The sequence below is a fragment of the Meleagris gallopavo genome, chromosome 15, assembly GCF_905368555.1.
Source record: "Meleagris gallopavo chromosome 15, MGAL_WU_HG_1.1, whole genome shotgun sequence".
Classification (NCBI taxonomy): domain Eukaryota; kingdom Metazoa; phylum Chordata; class Aves; order Galliformes; family Phasianidae; genus Meleagris; species Meleagris gallopavo.
The window spans coordinates 13,701,229-13,720,471 of record NC_139418.1 but is presented as its reverse complement, the minus strand read 5'-3'; the positions used below and the strand labels follow the sequence as shown (position 1 = coordinate 13,720,471).

At 47.9% G+C, this 19,243-nt stretch overlaps 1 protein-coding gene across 1 annotated transcript in view; it reads right to left on the bottom strand.

Moving 5' to 3' along the window:
* COL23A1 (collagen type XXIII alpha 1 chain) overlaps positions 1–18,936 on the bottom strand; it is a 157,574-nt gene extending 138,638 nt beyond the window's left edge. Inside the window, exons 1-2 of the mRNA XM_085236426.1 lie at positions 18,589–18,936; positions 15,261–15,330 (exon numbers count right to left, since the gene is read on the bottom strand). Of these exons, the coding sequence (XP_085092552.1) occupies positions 15,261–15,330; positions 18,589–18,798 (280 nt within the window). The 5' untranslated portion in view covers positions 18,799–18,936. The remainder of the gene's footprint in view (positions 1–15,260; positions 15,331–18,588) is intronic.
* Between the last annotated feature and the right edge of the window lie 307 nt (positions 18,937–19,243).

The following is a 19,243-nucleotide window of genomic DNA, read 5'->3' as shown; positions in this document are numbered from 1 at the left end:
TGCAAAGCAGCATGACCAAGTTATTGACAACCAACCTTAAAGCTGTGAAAACCAAGCAAACACTGGGCCACCAAGTGTTGTGAAGGCAGGGACTAACCCTCCACCCCGACCCAAGGGGCTCAGGGAACCAATGGCCATAAAGCCTTCATGACAAAAAGCATCCAACACAGAAATTGGTCAAAACAATTCAGAGTTCCATTCAAACTCCATTTTCATCTCCCAGAGCAATATCTTGTACCAAAGAGCCTATCATATGTGCACTGAGCCAGGATGTTTCATTTTAGGAATAAACAGCTGCAGGGGTTCCCTCCAGCTCCCTTAGGCATGCTCCAGACCTGCAGAAGATGCTCTAGTGCTGGGCTGCTGCCTTTCAAGGAACTTGTCTATTAGAGCAATACACATTATTAGACTAAAAAAAAAATTAAAAAAAAACCTACAGAAGTGATTTTGTACATCTTCATAGATATTATGCATACTTCCTATATCTCCTGGCAGAAAAACAGATACAAAAGGAATTAATCTACTGCTCACTAAACTGGCAGGTGAAAGAAGCCTGCCCCTACAGGAAGGTACCAGTGAATAAGACTCAAAGCAGCAGTGCTATAATAGTTACTTCTAGCTCAGTCTTGAACACCAATGACTGGATGTCTGACCACAACAGCAAACATGTCAACAGCTTCCCACTCCTCAACCACCAAATACGCTACTTCACGTTCAAGAAGCAGTTCCACCACATCTCCTCCACGCTATCACTAAGACTTGCAACACTTACCCTGCTTCTCTTAAAGCCCGGAAAGTTTGACCTTAGCTGATAAGTTCTGAAACAATTCGATTTACAAGTGCAAAAACAAAACAAAACAAAAAACCCCACACTTTTTTTCCCCCCCTCTTAAACTTCTCTATTTGAAACAGTTTGCTGGAATTTCTGCCAGGATTTGGTGGAAAGTTTTCACATCTGGGTTTTACAATTAAAATGTCAAGGCCAGAGATTATTTAGTGTAATAAGAAGAAATCTAAAGAAAGGCCACACATTTTTAAGAGCCGTTCTTTGCTGAATTATGCCAAGACCATCTCCTCATTCTATATAAGCCAGTATTTCATATACTGAATATCACCAGGATCTAGCCAGTTTGCAACTTTGCTGCTTTGACCCCTTCTCACCCCACATTCCTCTCTTCTTCCCCAGCCACCCTGCAATGCCTCGAGCATCCCATCACAGATTCTGCCACAAGCACTCAATTTGATCTCCTGTATTAACAATTACAATTTGAATAGCTGCAAGAAGTCTGGTTTATTAGGGCCTGACAGAGATGGCAGATCACATCTGTGTTATTCAGCCACACATTTCAACCACTAAGAGCATTTCTTGAAATCAGATTAACTATTTCAGATCTAAGGTATGGCCAGGCAAGTAGTTTAGCACAGTACTTCCCCATCCACCTGTTGCAGACTTGCAATGGAGGTTGTAGGCTCGCAGAGGGATGTTTACAGCAAACTAGTGGCATCAGAATAACGTGCTCAGCCAAAGGAAACAGACCCTGCAGTTGAAAGAGTCCCTGTAGGTTCTAATGTGAAGAGGTACAGCACACCGCCATGAACCAACCCAGAAAACAATTTCTCCCTGACAAGGCTATTAGTCCTGCATCTGATTTCTCCTGGACTTACAGGCAGCAAAGCAAACATCAGTTCTGCTAAGCGCAAGCAGAGCACAGCTTTGGACAGCAGCACCCTTACTGAGAGCTACAACGAACAGCTTCACCATCTGATAATGCGAGCCAGAGCAAAGAGGAAATTATTTTGGCAGAAGAGAGCAGAACTGGAACTGAAAGGTCAATCTATTTAAAGAGTGGTACCACAACATTACAGAATATACAGTTAAACCGCTTGCAGGAAATACGATATTCTTCTGGGTGATCTGCTCAGCAAGGGATATCACAAAAATTGGACAAACCAACGCATACACCAGCCTAATAAACATCTCTAAGTCCTAATAAAAACCTTTCAACCCTAATAAAGAATAAATAAATCTGTGAACAATAACCAGAACCAATACTGATCAACAAAAGCGAGAACCAGCACTGACTACAACCCAAGGAGCCATTCCCTCCAGGAGCTTAACTCAATAGCATAGAGGTAAGGCAAGAGAAGGAGCTACTCTGAAGGCTTTTGGAGCAGGAAGGGCTTCTGACCAAACCTCTGTCTTCAAACAGTTTGCCGCAAAGATGCATACTTCTGTTCTGTGTGGTTTATTTATTCACTGCGGTTTCCTCCTGCTTCTCTGAGAGGGGAAAAGGTGTTTGACTTCATAGCAGAAAAAAAAAAATCAGCAAAGGATTCAAGAATGAGCCAGCAGTACAGCAGTGTTCAGCAGAGACAATGAGATGCAGAGTAGTGAGCTGCAAAGCAAATTCACTTTTGCGACCAGTTTGTCTGTAATGTTTGACTACAGACTACCAGTTTTCTCCCCATAGTCACACCTTTTCCAAGGTGAAAAACATTGATGCTGAAGATTTATCATCTTTTGTTTTGAATATTCATATGCAAACCCATTTTGACAGGGTGAGAAGACCACGAAGGAAATGGCATGTCAAGATGCATAGACTGCTAAGGAAGACAAGCAAACCAAAAGAGCTTGTCCAACCCTGCAAACAAAGAACTTCAGCTTGCTAGTCACTGTGATTTATAGATGAGAGCTGAAGAGTTGCATGTGAACAGAAAGTAGAGGCTTAAGTGATAACACATTAGTGATGTTTATACATGTAGGCCAAACCCTAACTAAAGATCCAGGCAGCAGGACATGCACATCTTTAGTGTATTTTTACCTAGGTGAGCTGAAAAAAACAAAAACAAACAAACAAACAAACAGATTTTGGCTGCAGCTCTCCAGTTGATTGGAGCTGTGTGCAATGCCTGGCACTGGAAAGCTTCAGTTCAGCTGAACCATTTATGGTTCCAGCCAGCAAATCAATTTGTGCTCCTTAAATATACATGTGTATATATATAAAATCCCTATCTGACTTCAAAAGAAAATACAAACACACAGCTCCCTTAAAACTGCGGGGAAGGACCCGTCCTTGCAATAGTCACACAGAGGTGTTCAGAACACGACCTTCACATTTTCCCTCCCTGGAAATGACAGCCTCGATTAGGACTTGGCTACACAAACCTGATGAAGCGAAACAAAAACATTTCACAGCCCGCAGCACTGCTGGCTCCCCTTCAGCACGCTGGCAGCCAGGAGGACTCAAACCCTCTGTCCCTAGGCTGGGCCCAACCACTCCATCCCCTTCTCTTGCTGCTTCCAGCTTTTGCACTTAAAGCTATCGGGAAAACACCAGTTGCCTTCAGCATGGGATATTAGTCTATGTCTCAGGTGTTAATGGCTGCATCGACCGCAGGCCCTCAACTTATCCTAATTTGCATAGGAACAGCTTCGGTAAATGGTCTTGATCAGCTGAGAACCATACTTCAACTGGCCCCATTCGTTTTCCCTTGGCAAGCATACAACCCAAGCAGAAGAAATTAGTGGCCTAAACCCAGGGCCCAGTTTTACACCAAGACAGGCTTTGCAGACCTCTTCCAACCATAAAGGTCTGAAAGCAGCTTGGCACTAACAGCATACAGGCTCAGCACCACCTCCTTGCCTGCCTCCAGCCCCACAAATGGCCACCAGCTCAAGCTTCATTAACGCCAAGAAGCAGCAAATTGTCATCAACAGTCATTGTACTTCACAGGTGCTTCCAGATCCAGGGTTTGCTCCCCTTCCCCACTGCATTCTGCAGCACCCATCCCAGGCAACACTTCCTTCATCCAAAAGCGTTTGTTCTGCCACACCATAAAGGCTCTGTGCACAAACACCAAAAAAAAAACAAAAAACAAGCAAACACAATGAAACCAAAACAGCACAAAGACACTAGCACACACACATAGCTCAGTTGGAAGAGCTGCTACAGACAGAAACCAACCTGCATTATTGCTAGTATCTCCTCCTGCACAGAAAACCGCTTCCTGAAGTCACCATTCTGCAGTAAAGCCCAACTACCCCATATGCCATTTTTTCCCCCTAAAAGTCATTTTGTTGCTTCACCACAACCAATAGCCGAGCTCAACTCCATTGCTCCTCTCAGCCACGATGTGAAGCCCAGACAGAAGGAATGGATGAAGGGTTTCCCCAGGGCACCTGCAAAGAGCAGCCAGTTCAGCAAGGTTTCCAAATGCTCCAATCACTTCTCCATACACGAAGCAGTTGGGTGATGGCCCCCAGCTTGCAGGGGCCCCCAACAAACACACTTGCTCAGAAGGCTGAGGGAACATACGCCAGCTCTGCAATTTGTTCAGACTGAAGGCAATACTTCATGAAAGCAGAGCATTAAGAAACCCATCTGCAAAAGCGGAGACCTCTCAGAAGCATCCTTGGTTTTGGGCCACTTCACCCTTCCCCAAAGGGCTGCTCCTGGAGGTACATATTTGTTCATTAACTGCAGTATGGTCTGCAGCAAGCAAACCCCGAGCCTCACAGAGAAAGAATTAAATTAAAAACAGCACACTTGTGTGGTCAGCCAGGCCAGAAGCCTCTATAGGACAGGGCACCGCGATGCACCACAAACAGGGCACACAGCACCTCGCTCCAGCCTTCAGCATCAGCAACACAAAGGACAGAAACCAGGCAGCCACCACCACAGCTGTCCATGGACCAGATCTTACACATGCTCAACTACACACGCACCTGAACAAATACACACTTTAATTTCCCCTCCTGTTCACGATGATTTTCACTCCAATACACCCTAACCCCCCACCCCATATTCCAAGAGAAGAAGAAGGAATCCAGGTATTTTCAAATATTTAACTCCCATTCTCAGACAGAAAGGCAGCCTCAAATAACGTTAACACAAACACACATAAATTCTCACTTTGCTACCCCTTCCCAAGAGCTGATAAATAGTAAACACCATGAGACTCACTACAGAGCCATGTCCCAGCTCCTGGAAACTTTGAGCCCTGTCCAATCCAGTGGTGAAAAGCTTCACAGGCAAGCAAAAAATGAACGTGGGTCCTTCTAGGGTGACCACAAGTGCACACTGCCAGAAGGGCAGTAGCAGCCCCCAGAGGTGCCTGAGATGAAGGCAGCTCACCAGCTGTGCACAATTACTGGCAAAAGCAGGTGAGCGCAGTACTTGTTAATGCTGCATAGTGGCCACCTGTGTGCAGAGAAGGGGTAAGCAGCTTGCTCCTCGTTATAAGAAAAGAGAATGCAGCTGTACTGCTCCATCTACCTTCCCTGAGACATTCAGAGGAAAGAGAATACCCTTAATGTCTTTCTAGGCTTTTTAGGAAGAAAAGCAGCAGTTTGGAGTTTGTTCTTGGGGCAGAGAAGGTGCAAAGGGGGGGGATGTGAGAGATCAATCTAGCAATGCAGGATCAACACTACAAGCCATGAGTCCCAGCCTCTTCAGGGCCACTGCAGCCCCCCCTGCTTTCCTTGCTGGGATCAGCATTGCTCTTTTCTCTTTGGAAAGGGACTGTGAGCTGTACAGCTGAGAGTAAAAATGTTGTGATCTCATCAACTTTAAATGTGCTTTTGGACTTTTACAGATTTAAAGCTTCGACGTAAGCAAGTTTTTAAGTCTACCAAGTGTTTCTTATTATTTAGCCCTGACAAGGATGCTGTGAGGCATTGAGAGGTCCAGTGCTCCCCGCTGGGGCTGCTAGCACATCAGGCAATGGGGCAGCAGCTGAAGAATAAAGCACTCCTTCATGTGACGATGCTATGAAATGGGATTTGGGATCCCAAATGACACAGCTTTAATGTGTGCTTCCCTCTGTGACTGCATGCAGTTTTGCACCCAGAGGAAAAAAAATAAATCTTTGTTTGGTGGCAAAAGCCAAAGTCCTCAGGGAACCTGTGCCAGGCTTGGCACTGCCAGCTCAATATGGTTACTCTGTATGGGATTTCTGCCAGAGGCACTGAGCTCAGTGTATGAAGTGGCTGAAATTCAGCAACAAGGGCATGGAGACATGTGGCAGTGACACAGCCACAGGGAATCCCAAGCAAACAGTTGAGGATTTCAAAATAAGATATCAAATCAATTGTACAGTAACACAGATCAACAAAACTGTTCAAGCCAGACATAATTACCAGCTCAAACCAAGTCAGGATAGAGCCACCCAGTGGCACCCATTCCCCACAATGTTATTCCCCAGGGGTGGATGGGCTCCTGTCACAAAGTCATCCATCAGGGCCAACCTGGAGCAAAGAGGAGATAAGACCTACAAAACAAACCAAGAAACAACAAACCGAATAGCAACAACAAAAATGAAAAAGCAAACAAATGAAAAATAAAAACAGAATAAAACCCTGTAAAGAAGATGGGTATTTATTCACCAAGGAGAAAGAATGTGCTTATCCTTCCCTGCTCTTCTGCATTCATTGAGTTTTGTTTTACACACTTAGTATTAAGAAGCAGCAGTGAGTGTACATATACATATACAGAATTACACAAGGGATGGTGTACATGTGAATGGCCTTCTTCCACATGAACAGCACCATGTGGCTGAAGAGAAACGCGGGGCTCCATTGCCAGGAGGTAGGGGGTGGAAATGTCCTTTGATGGGATGGGGAAGGGAAGATGGAGAAGAGGTCTTTCTACTTTCAGATTTTCCCATGAACTCAAAAAAAAAATTTTTTTTTATTCTTTCTAGATCCCAGGTGCCTACTTCAACAAAACACAGCATCCCCTCCTCTACTCTTTTTTTTTTTTTTTTCCTTTCATACAACCAGAGAAGCCTGGCTTTTATCAAAGGCCTGAATGTGTCCTTGTGTCACTGTAACCAAAGGGAACCAAACTTGAGATGAGGACAGGGGCAGACCCCCAGGCTGCAGTTACCCAATCTTGAGGACAAATGCTGATGGAAGCCCTGCAGGACTGAGCTGAAAAAGCTGTGTCTTAGGGTGCAAAGTTCAGAAAGAAAACCTTAAAGAAGTAAATGAATCCAAGAAGTCCCTGCACTCATGGCACAGGAGCCAGCAGTACATAGCCCACTTCCAATAGCATGTTTCACATCTATGCTCCTCCAATAAGAACCAAAACAAAACAAACCCAACAGTTATTTTCACACAAGTGAATACCAATTGTCAGTAGCCAAGAGACAGGCTTTCTCTTAAAAAATTGGACATACTTTCCTTACAACTCCTTACCAAGACTGGCTATTGCAATCAGTCACACCCTCAGGTCCCACTGGTGCTGTGCTTCAGTCTCTGGACAGGGACCCCGCACAACATGGTTGAACATATTTAAATGTTTGCACAGAAGGGACCCAGAAGCATCACTATTTGGTAGTGGTTACTGCCAAAGCTTCCAAAACATGAGGCGGTTCATATCAATACCAACTATCGTCTTCCAGACTGATCTGCTGGGGAAAAGATTAAAAAAAAAAAAAAAAAAAGGAAAGAAAAAGAGAAACCTGTTCAACATCTCGCCCAATCACTCCAATTTCTCTTAGCACCGAAGCAGCACAAACTCAGTTCTGCACTGCGTGCCTCGTGCTGGAGTAGTACAAACAGGGATTGCTCAGACAGCATCAAACAAGGAGAAAACCCAGACAAACTCAAGCGAGAAAGAAACATTTCCAGATGTACTGTACTGATAGACCTCGTCTGCACTACTATTTTTTTAGAGGTCTGACCACAAGTGTACAGATGGTTGGGAACTCCACTGAACCTATTTAATTTTTCTTGGTAAATACCTCCCCCTCCATGTCATGCTTGCTGGGAAACAGCCTAAGAGCCTGGGGCACCAGGGGTACAATGTATGTGGTGTGCAGAGGATGGGCTTAGGAGGTCCACCCACGGCTGCTGGGCACCATGCACTGCTTACATGGCTGAGGACCACAGTCATGCTATGAAGGGGCCAGAAGCAAAGGGAGAAAAAGTGGGATTTCTCTCAAGTTGTAGGAAACATCCCATCTGGATCTGGAGCCAAGTCCTCTGCAGGAGCTGTCTTGATATGAATTGTCCCAACCAACTCACACCAATGGGACCCTCCTGATGAGCTGAGGATTTGGGGAGGTGTTAAAGGAAAGGAGCTGTGAACCTGAGCTTCCCCACAGCAGAGCTCATTGCTGCAATGATTCTCCCCAAAGGCAAAGCGTGTGGGTGGCTTCCCACACCACAGACCAATGGAGCAGCAACTGGTTTGTGTCTGATGCCCACCCTTTGCCCTTGGGTGGCTCTCATAGGGAGCAAAAAGTTAATTTGTGTTACACAGCCTTTCTGAGACAAAGATGAGCTTCTCTTGGCATCCAACCCTGGTCATGATTGAAGTCATTTTTCAAAACTGAACCATAAAGTCAGATGCAGTTCAGCAGAAGCCAAGCTCTCTTAATGTCTTAAATAAATAAATAGTCCAGATTTAAACTGTGCCAGAATCTTGAAATAAATACAACCAACGCAGCACTGAATCTCTACCCTAACCGAGATTCAGTATGACCACAGAAATTCCTAAAAGATGAATATGAGGTCTTTCATTAATACCCTTTTCAACTTGTAGAAAAAGGTGGGCTTCTGGCATCAAGTTAACATTTAATATTGCAACAGGATCTCCTAAGCGCCCTCCACAAATCCCCTGTCTGCCCTCAATTCATCTCACACGTGTGTTTTCTAATCCTTCTTGTCCCGCCACGTCGCTGTAAAAGAAGCACAGCAGCACACACTGAGCGGGCAGGGGAGATGCAGGGCCTGACAGTGCCACCCCCTCAATTTTCAGTAGCTCTTTGGCTTGCTCGTACAAAAGGCTGTGAGCTCAATCCATCTGCCTCAGGGATGAAACCAAAGAAGCACACTGTTTGCACAGGCTGCCAAGTCCTGGTGTTCAGCAGTACCTCAGCACCAGCCCATCTTCTGTCATGCGATAAAACAAAGACTGACGGTGATAAACACAGAACAGGTGGAGGTTTAATTAGATCACTAAACCATGTGATTGCGACCTGTAGAGCTATATTAATACAAATGCTTGCACCCACCACAGCCCAAAGAGACGCTCACCTCCCCCAGGGCTGGATGTACAAATTCTGGGATTACTATGGGGTCACAGCTGGGAAATGATGAGAATTGTTGCCTCTTGGGTCAGATTTAGAAAAGCAGAAAGAAATCCATCCTTTTTACTGTCTAGGTCATCACAGCAAGACAGGTGCAATTAAAAAAAGACCAGCACCTGACTGTCCCCTCGTGCTGCTTCTCCATGCAGCATTATCATGACGACCCATCACTCAGAGACCCCCATGTGATCATTGCAGCAGTGGGTTCCTACATGGCACAGCACCAACCCTGGCCATCCACGGCCACCACGTCTCTGCCACCCCTCAGGATTAATGCTCGGATGCACTGAGCTCAGCAGCTACTCAAGACTGACAATTTTCATGATATAAAATTCCTGCACACTTTAATTAATGCAGTTTCAGCTAAGAAACCCTTTGGCAAAAGAAAATCCTGCCTTGTTGCTCCATTCTGCTGGCATGATGCAAGTTGACTTCCCAAGAGTCTCATGAATGAAACAGAAGGAGGGGACAGTCATAAAATGAGTGAGCTCTCCAATGGGTTTGACCAGATGCCATGCAGACAAGCAGCCCCAAGACCTCAAGGTCTGTTTCTCATGCCAGGAGGTGCTGGGGGGAGAATATTTTGACAGAAACCTACCACTGTTGATATGGGGATGGAAGATGGTTGTTCTGCAGAATCAAAAATGCAACTGGACGGAAGCACAACCATTGAACCAAGCATCACAAAGCAGAAGCCCAACAGGAACAGCTCTGTTTCCATTTCTTTTATACAAATGTTTCATGATCTAAACAGTTTTCCCCCAAAATCCACCCTCGTTCTTTGTCTCCAACAACTCCAAACAAATGAACTTATTCATCATATTTACTGGTTTTCCCACTCAGCCTCTTTGCATCTTCCAAAAGACAAAAGTTCCCTGATCTCTCTCCACTTCTGCATCTGACATAATACCTGGAACTTTATGGTCTCAGCTGGCATGAGCAGTGTTTGGCTTGTGTTGGTAGCAGAGCAGCAAGAGAAAAGTGCAGTGATCCCTGTGTGGATGTTGTCTCAATTCACACCCACGTCCACATAAGCCGGGCAAGTGGCACTTCTTTGTGAACAACTGTTGCCACATAATTACTTTCTTCAAATCCTCTTAGAATTCAGCTGTAGCCAGCTTTGGGTCTCACTTACAAGCTGCAGTGCTCCCTCCCATAAAAGCATGATGAGGTATGAGCAGATCTGGTGACATGATAGCATGCTACTTAGGCGCCAGAGTTCAGTTTACTTTATTTTAAGGAAACTCTTACAAGAACTGAAAGGGACTCTCTTGACCAGAAATCTGTAAAATAGCCAAAAATCTACTGACAGATTTATCCTTTTGGGGAATCAACCCGGATTGATAATGCCAACACAAAGCACACTGGGTTTGGAACATGTTCCCATCCTATTGCACAGAGGATGATTAGAAAATGGCGGCACTACCGTCTCAACAGCATGAAGACAGAGCAGGTACCAGCCAAGCCAGGCTGTTTTCAGTAATCAGTTCTGCAGAGCCAAATCGCTGCTCACATGGGCGACAGCCATCCATTATTTGACCAAGGAAGAGAAGGAAACAGCTGATGGGCAGCTCCCAGGTGAGTCAGTCCATCAGCACTGACCCAGGGAGCCTCAGTGCCTCCCCTCCGGACTGGCAGCAATGACGGGGCTGGAGCAAAAATACCACGTCTAGATAAATGACTTCATATGTCAAGACAAAGATACGGTTACACAGAGCTTCTCCTAGAGGATACGGTCATCAGGTTTATTTTTGTAGTTTTCATTACAGTCCAAATAACTTTGGCAGACTTAGAAAAAATAAATTTTCAGAGCTTTCTCCCATCGATGTCACCATTTTTAATTAATTTTTGCTGAAGCGGTCTCAAGACAAATGTTGCTGCAAAGGCCCAGTTCCTGGTGCACTGCTCTGAGCCTCAGTGCTCCAATGCCTTGCAAAGCCTCAGGGCAGCAGTGCCCGGCCCAGGCTGCCCCAGGCAGCATGGAACTTTTGCACACGTGGTGTGCAGACACAGCTCCAGATGTCCTCGGGACCTTCCACGAATACCCAAAAGGGACAGGGAACGGTCGCCAAGAAGGAGCCAATGGAACATAGCTGGCAGCAGCTTTTATGCTCAAAGAGACGCAGAGCAGAGCGACATTTTTCCAAGAGCTGCAGAGATCTGCGATGGGATCCTATTTTGAAAAGCTAAGATTTGCAAATGTATCCATTAAAAAGGGAGTGCCTGCATTTCTATGGCCCGTTTTGTCTAAAGCCCTTTGCAGACATTTGTTCATCCTCACGTGGATGCTTTAATGCGTGGTTTCTGGGTAATTTTTAAAAATCCTGGCGCAGGTTTTTCTACACAGGAAAAAATTCTGATTGTTGTTTAGTGCAAGAAAATCCTGTTTATATTACTACTGTGATTATAGCATCCTGGCCTCCTGTGGGTAAAGTCAGACCGAGGAACCAAACCCTGATGAAAGAAAGTGACTGGCACGGCATGGAATGGAAAGAAGTTCTCATAAAAATTGAGGTTAGGAGGATTCAGAAACATTTAAAACCTTGCAGACATTCAGAAGACCTTTTCTCATTCTAAATTAAAGAAACTACAGAAAAGTACTTCATCTGAATGGCTTCAGTGGGTAGGGAACCATGTCCTGAGGTTACAGTGATGAGTACTTCACACACTTGAGCTCAGTAGATGCAATGCAACTCAGAAAGACAAGATCACTGCTAATTTCAAAAAGAAACACTTTCATTTGATAATTTTCTACATCTATTTAACCACTGTGAAAGAATCATGATGACTTACAAATGCAGAATTGCAGACCCAGACAGAGAAACAGAAATAGCAGAGAGCTTCTATCACGCACAAGTGCAAAACAAAGAACCCGCGCTGGAGCTCAGTGTATTGCATTTGGCCTGCTGGAAAACATCTGCCATTTGTCAGGGCTACAGAGCAAACAGAATCCTCTCCTCCTTGATCTCCAGCAATTAGGGAAATTCTGTTGTGCTAATTACCTGGAGAGACAAAGCAGGGAGAAGACAGATAGCAAGTGACACTTGAAGACAACATTTACACCAGTAAAAATGAGGCAGATATTTCAAGTTGCTGGGAACCACAGAGCAGATGTTCCCAGCAAGATGGAAAAGCCCATCCATGTGCTTTAAAATGTAAAAATTATCATTTAAAAAAAAAAGTGCAGCAAGAGAGCCTCTGGCACTGCTGAGAACGCAGAGGTATGAAGGATTTTAAGCCAATGGTTCTCCCAGAACACGTGGTTTGAATTGCCCAAAATGGAGCACTGCACCGTCCCACAGGCTGAAGCACCACTCAGCCCTCGTGTTGCCAAGCTGTTATTGGGAAATATTTGTCACGTATTAACTGGAACATCAGATTACCTCACTGAATATTTAACACTGCTTTGTAATATATACATACGTTCAAAAGCATACGATAACCTCTCATCACGGATTCAAGATGAAGACGGGGAAATGCGTCTCCCGGCAGCCAGGAAATCAGAGTTTGGGCTCCTCAGCAATGCTGAGCACAAAGCCTCAGGAGGTACAGCTAAACAAAAAGGCACGCGGCCGCAGCAGGCACACAGCTGTGAGCAAGGTGTCTGCAAGCACCAAGGTTTAGTTTTGCTTTCGGCCCACCTCCACTTGCCCCTGAGCTGAAGGCTGTCCTAAATGCCATGTAAATAAATGCTCCTGCACCTGCTGAGTTGTGTCTTATGGGGAAGGCGATGTGAGGACCCCATCCAGGGGGACAGGCTGAGTGTAATGCAACAGGGCGTCTCTGCACAGCTCACCAGGCCTGGCTCAGTGCATGACAACAATAAAAAGACTGAGCTGCTGCTGTGCTGTGAGCCAACATGTGGGGACAGCCTGTCCTCAGCCTGGCCAGCACCAGCAGCACGCAACGGCTGCAGACCCCAAAATAGCTGCAAGAGCTGAAAACTGAAAGGCTCCTCAGCACAGCGGGGCCATCATCTCCACCACCCCAACCCTCACCATTGCTGGGCCACCTCCACCACCACCCCACCGCTCACCACAGTGGGATCAACATCATCACCCCTCTCCTCACTGCACCAGGGCCCGCTGCCCCCTCAGGATACCCATGACTGTATTCTTCCCACTCCTCACATAAATTCCCAAACGATGAAGAAGCAAAACTGACACAAAGTGTTCCTCTCCCCTTTTATTCACTTTTGGTGAATAAATAAAGCAGAACAAATCTCCACGCATCCCCGTGAATCCCACAAATGCAGGTGCTGAGAGAAAACACAGAGACCTTTCTCAGCATCCCAAACATCAGAGACGTGGCAGCAGCCTTTTTTTAAGCTCTTTCCCTGCTGCTGTAATGTTTTATGATCGGGATTTCTCTGTGGCCCTGATGAAACGGCCGGGCCCCCTCTGCTGGCCGCCAGCCCCGGCACCTCAGCACCCATCCAGCCCAGAAAGAAGCAACAAAGCCCCAAAACAGACTCCATTTACAGCAAAACGGGTCTTCTCCAAAACAAACCCAGAGCACAGGGGAGCTGTGCGGGTCTGTAAGCATTGCTCATGCTGGAAGAGGCAGCAGCTGCCATGGCTGAGGTGCCGGCTTCCAGTTGTGGGGTTGCTGGATCCATTTGTGGGGAGAGTGATCTGGGGCTGAACTGATAGTTTGCAATTTGGCACCGAAAAAAGCATTGTGTGTAAAAGTTCCTTTAATTTGGTCCAAAATAGCTGTTAGGTTTCAGGACTGCTCCACAGCACACCCCCACCTAACCATTGCAGAGGGACCCAGGAGCAGCCATGGCCACCCCAACGCTCCCTGCCCGACAGACAAGCACTTGGCTCACAGATTACCTGGGCATTCGTTGCTAATGACTGTAACAAGCAATTCAACAGCACGTGGGAAAGCCTTCTCCCCCCCCCTTCTCTTCCCCATTTCTTGACCAGCAAACCCAGTGACCCCGAAGAGAATTGGGACCTTCCTGGCAACAAAGGAACTCTTAAATCTCAATTGCTTTCTGCAGAGCAAAGGAAAAGCTCCTTGACCGCTTAATCACACCAGCAGTGCCCTCTGCAAGGACCCAGCAAGAGCCCACAGAGCCAAGGGGCTGTGCTTCAGAGGGCAGGAAATCAATTTGTCCATCAGTCTCCAAGGAGCTGAAAGCCCTGGTGTGGCCAATGTGGTTGGGTTCCAAGGCACACGGGACACCCACAGCCTTCCTCCTGACAGCCCGCTGGTGCCACTGCAGCAGCACACTGCAGAGAAGCATTGCTGATACATTTCCGAGGCTATTACATGTCATCTTATGGGGGGAAAAAACAAACCAATCAACAAACACACATCTTTTTTTGTGCTGTAAGTATGGACAAATAACTGAGCATCCTGCTGTGATTCTTATCCAGGATGTCAGGAAAATGTCAGACATTTGCCTGCAGTGCTCCTGCATGTAACACTCAGGGTGGGTTTTCTCTTCAAAAGCAGAACTGAACGATCTGCTGCTCACGGGGCTTTGTAACAGACCCCCGCATTCCCAACCACCAAAGCACTGCACATCTTTCACCCATCTTTCACTACTTCTGTAGGGAAAAAAAACAACAGGGAAGGTTGGAAGTGCCTCGGCCCAGAGTCATTCGTGCTGTCAGTGTGACAGCACAGCACTCACTGAGTCTTGCTATAAATGAGATTCCTTTACAAACGAATCTAAGCTGTTTATTGTTTCCAAGGAGCATGCACTTCCACAGCAGAACAGGAAGTTTTGACAGTTTAAGAAGTTCATTAAACTCTGGGAGGAAATCTAAACAATCAGCGACAGCTTTCATACGGCAAAGCAGTGCCGGAGATGTCGCTCCCTCCTAACAGCAGAGAGGCTGCAGCTTTTAATTATCACACTTGCATTAAGCCACAATGATTTTGTTACTGCTTCTAAATTGTTTTGGCCCAACACCCGGTGCTCACAACCGAGCAAAGTTCTTCACTCTGCTGTGCATACAGCTGAGGATCCAAACCTCCAACTCCTTGATCTGTACGCAGGCCATAGCGAGGCGGTGGAAGAAATCAACAGCCCCCAACACAAGGCAGGGATTCAGCTTGGAGAAACATTTTTTACATGGTATAGGTGAATACAGAGCTGGCAGCTCCCAGGCAGGGCAGTGTGGCTGTGCTGATCCCTCTGCACTTACCTGGCGGGCACATGCAGTCTGACGGAGCCTCTCTCGCTGTCCGCAGCTTCGCGAGTCCTTCGCCCAGCTTCTGTTTGGAGAAGGAATAAGAACAGCCACTTAGGGAACACGTTCTATCTCAGAGCATACTGTGTGTGCATACCAACAGCCCAAGCATCCAGTGCGCTTCCTTTGAGGGAGAGGCGATGGTTTCACCCTGCTGTGTTTAGCTTTGCAAGACAAAGCATAGAGCAGCACACAATATATTGAATGTTTCAAGCAATGACACCCATTCTGCAAACCCCAAAGTCACCTGGGCCGAGCCCCACAGGCTGGATTTGTGCACATGCATGGGACAGTTATCAGTCCCAGGTTAGATATTATTAAATTCCGTGTTGAGCTTTCTCAGTGCATTTGTTGGCAGAAGCAGTGCTGCAGAGAACCCTGTGCTGCCCCATTGGCCAAAGGCAAAGTGATGCAAATGCTGCTCTGCAACCAAGCACAGCAATACAGGTCACCTAGCAGGGGATGCTCACACAACACCTGATGCTGCTGATTTTCTATTTGTACTCACGCTACGTGAAGCACTACAATTCTCTTTAGGAGAGGGGTGAGAGGGTGATGGGCAGACTCTGTGGTGCTCACACACCCCCAGGTCCACCTGGAGACCGACACATTGCCATTGTAAGGCGAAGAACCGATCGGCAGGACTACTAAAACATGTATAAATTCCCCAAATCTGCCCACGTGGCATATTGCAGACAGATGTGAGCACATTCTGCCTGCTCTCTAAGCCAACCAAAATGTTCATGCCTGCATTTAGGGCAGTGCCAAGCTGGTGTTAATGAGTCCTGACGACAGGTAAGTTATGTGAGCTCAGGCACAGCGCTCGTGGCTGGGGTAGCCTTGCAAGAGTAGGGGCAATTTCTCTTCACTCACAGTCATTACTCTCTGAGTCCTTTCGAATCCTCTGACTCACCCAAAGCATCTACCAGGAGAGCAGCAGCAATCTGATAACTGGAGTCTGCACTCCAACATTTACAAGAGAGAAAACTCATGTTCTTATTGAGTTTGGGGTGTTCAGGCTTGACTTTTATGCAGCTGATGACCAAGTCCGTGTTCAAATATCTGATGACTGCAGACTATTCAGGAATTCAGCTACCTGAGAGCTAGGTTCTGGTCCTTTATTCTGGAAATTGTTTTCTCTGTTGCTGAAATGTTGTGCATCCTTTTCGAGCTGCTTGGATGTGATGCACAGAGATCCTGAAAGCATCCACGTGGTTTCACAGCACCGGACAGAGAAGCTGTCCTAAGGGAAGCATGACAGCAGCACACATGCTTTGCTTGAGAGAAAACAGCAAAAAAGTGATCTAAAGAGATTTTTATGACATCCACTTCGAATCTAACAGAATATCACTGGAATTTTATATGTTTTAAATTACTTGGATGGCGAAGGTGCTCGAGGAAAAGAGAAGCAGCTCTGCCATTCTTTCATTCTGTAGGCACCGCTGGGAACACCAGGGGAGAGCCTGCCCTGTCCTGGATGCTGGAAGGAGTCCTCTGTTCTCCCATTGAATTGTTCTCATCATGAAGCTGATTAATCCGGACACTCTCTGCCTTACTGCAGACAATGAATCCTTTGTGAACAAAACGGTCCGGCTTTGTTTACAACAACTGGACACTCCTCTCATCCCCACATTAACTTTTTCACTCCAGCACAAATGGGACACACTCCGAATTCGGACTTTTGCTGTGGACGCAGTAGAGATGCCAGCACACTTTGGACAGCACTGCTGGGAAGGTTTCGGGGGCATCAGCTCAGGACCCTACAGGGCTAAAGGAACGCGCGAGGGAAAGCAAAGGTCCTGCAACCCCAAAGCAGCTGTCTCTGTGCCATTAGATGGATGCCCACCGCGGGGCTAGAAGTTTGACTGCAGTTGTCCAAATTGGCTTTCATACCCTTAACTACACACTTACCCCTCCTTTATTACTTCCTATCCTCTCTTATTTGCCAAACACTTAAACGAGACTCAAAGCACTGCAAACCAGCACGTTTGCATTGCGCCTGCAGCTCTTCCATACATTGCACCCGCAGACCCAGGAGCAGCACAGGCAGCAACTGTGTGCGCAGTGACGGAGAACAAAGTACGAGGGGTCGTGCACAGAGAGCATATGGAGCTTTGGTTTCACTTCTGAAATACTGTGGTAAACTTCAAAGAAGGACCAGAATGGAGTTTAACAAAAAAACTGACCCCAGGCATCGTCTGATGTTTGTGGCCATGGAAATATTCCCTCTCTCCCCAGAAACTCCCAAGCACAGAAGGACAGACGCTGCCCAGTGAGAGCCTTATGTAACGAAGAGGAATGTGACCACGATACAGATGTGTTCCCGACCTTTATCATAAATGAATAAGCTCGTTTACAGTGGTGATTAATAGCTAGAGCGATGGCTCCCATGCATTCCTTGAATCTGTTACCCATGATTTTGGTATTGACAAAAGTTTGGTCATACTGAACGTTTCAACAAGCTCGCTCTTGCATTAGAAGCCCAATTATGTGGTTTTGCTTTATTTTCCCCTGCACAATCTCCACTCGAGCACTCCCAGTACAAAACAAGCTTTCCACACTTAACTAAATCTCAGCAAGAGGCTGCACATGATCTCAGGCAGTGCCACAGAAACCATTCCCATTGCTAAGCACATTTATTGGCGTAATTGGAACAGAACCACGGCCACGGCCGGCAGGCTGGTTCCTGCCTGCAGAAAAGACGTTAACTAGATTTTGTGATTACGCCTCACAAGCACCCCTCTGTTCTGGCATTCAGGGCTTTCACACACACACACACACACACATTTTTTTTGCATTCCCCGTAATCGACACCCATCATAGAGACCCGGGGAGCGGCGGTGTCCCAGCCCAGCTTCGCCCGGAGGTTCGCATACAGAGAGGAACCCCGGGCAGAGAACCGCTCGTTAATGGGAGGAACGTGCCAGCATAGAAAGCCTTAGCGGTCGATTTCAGAGCTCTCGGAGCCGGGAGGTGGGGACGCAGACGGGCGCTGCTCCGCCGCGCAGTTCAGCACCGCCGCGGCACGCGGAGCGCGGATCCCGTCCGGGAATTTCTGACGAAGGAATTCCAGCCCATTGCGCCCGGAGACAAACGGCACTTCGGTACTCGGATTACCTTTGGCGGTGAACACAACGAGGGGGAAAACGGCGGGGTCTCGCGCGTTAAACCTTTCCAAAGCGCAATGAAAACGAGAGGGGAAAAAAGTTCGGCGAGAGGGAAAAAGCAGCCGGGAAGGGAGGCGGCCGCCGGGGAGCCCCGAGCCGAGCCCCGCCGCACTCACCTCGCGCAGGAGCTGCTCCACGCGGGGCTGCAGCGCGTCCAATAGCGGCCCGGGGCCGGCGGCGCCGCGCTCCTCCAGGGCGGCCAGGCGGCCCTGCAGCTCGGCGGTCTTAGCGCCCAGCAGCAGGCACACGGCCACGGCGGTGAGCGAGAGGAGCAGGCACAGCGCGGAGGTGGCGGTGCCCGCCGAGCCGCTGCCGCCCGCGCTCATCGCGCCGCGATCGGACCCGCTCGGCTGCCGGCCGCCTCCCGCCGGCGGCTCATCCAGCGCCCGCCCCGCCGCCGAAATGGGGCCGGCAGCTGCGGAGCGGCCGCTCTCCTCCGCTCTCGCCTCGCCGGCCCGGGTCTTAAACGGAGGAAGCGGGGGGTGGCGGCTCTCCCCTCCCCGCGCCGGGGACGGGGGGATGCTCCGAGAGCGGCCCGCCGCCCCCCCGGGGGGATTACGCGGAGCAGATCCCACCCCCGCCGCCCCGCTCTGCCCTGCCCTGCCCGCCGCCGGCCCCCCGAGGGGAGCGCTCCCAGCCCGGGCCGAGCGGTGCGGGGCGATGGGAGCTCCTCGCGGCCGGGCCGCCCCGCTCCGATCCCAGCCGCTTCGCGCGGGGATGGCGCCCTCCAGCGGAGCTGCCCGGGGCGGCACTGCGACTGAGAGAGAGCTG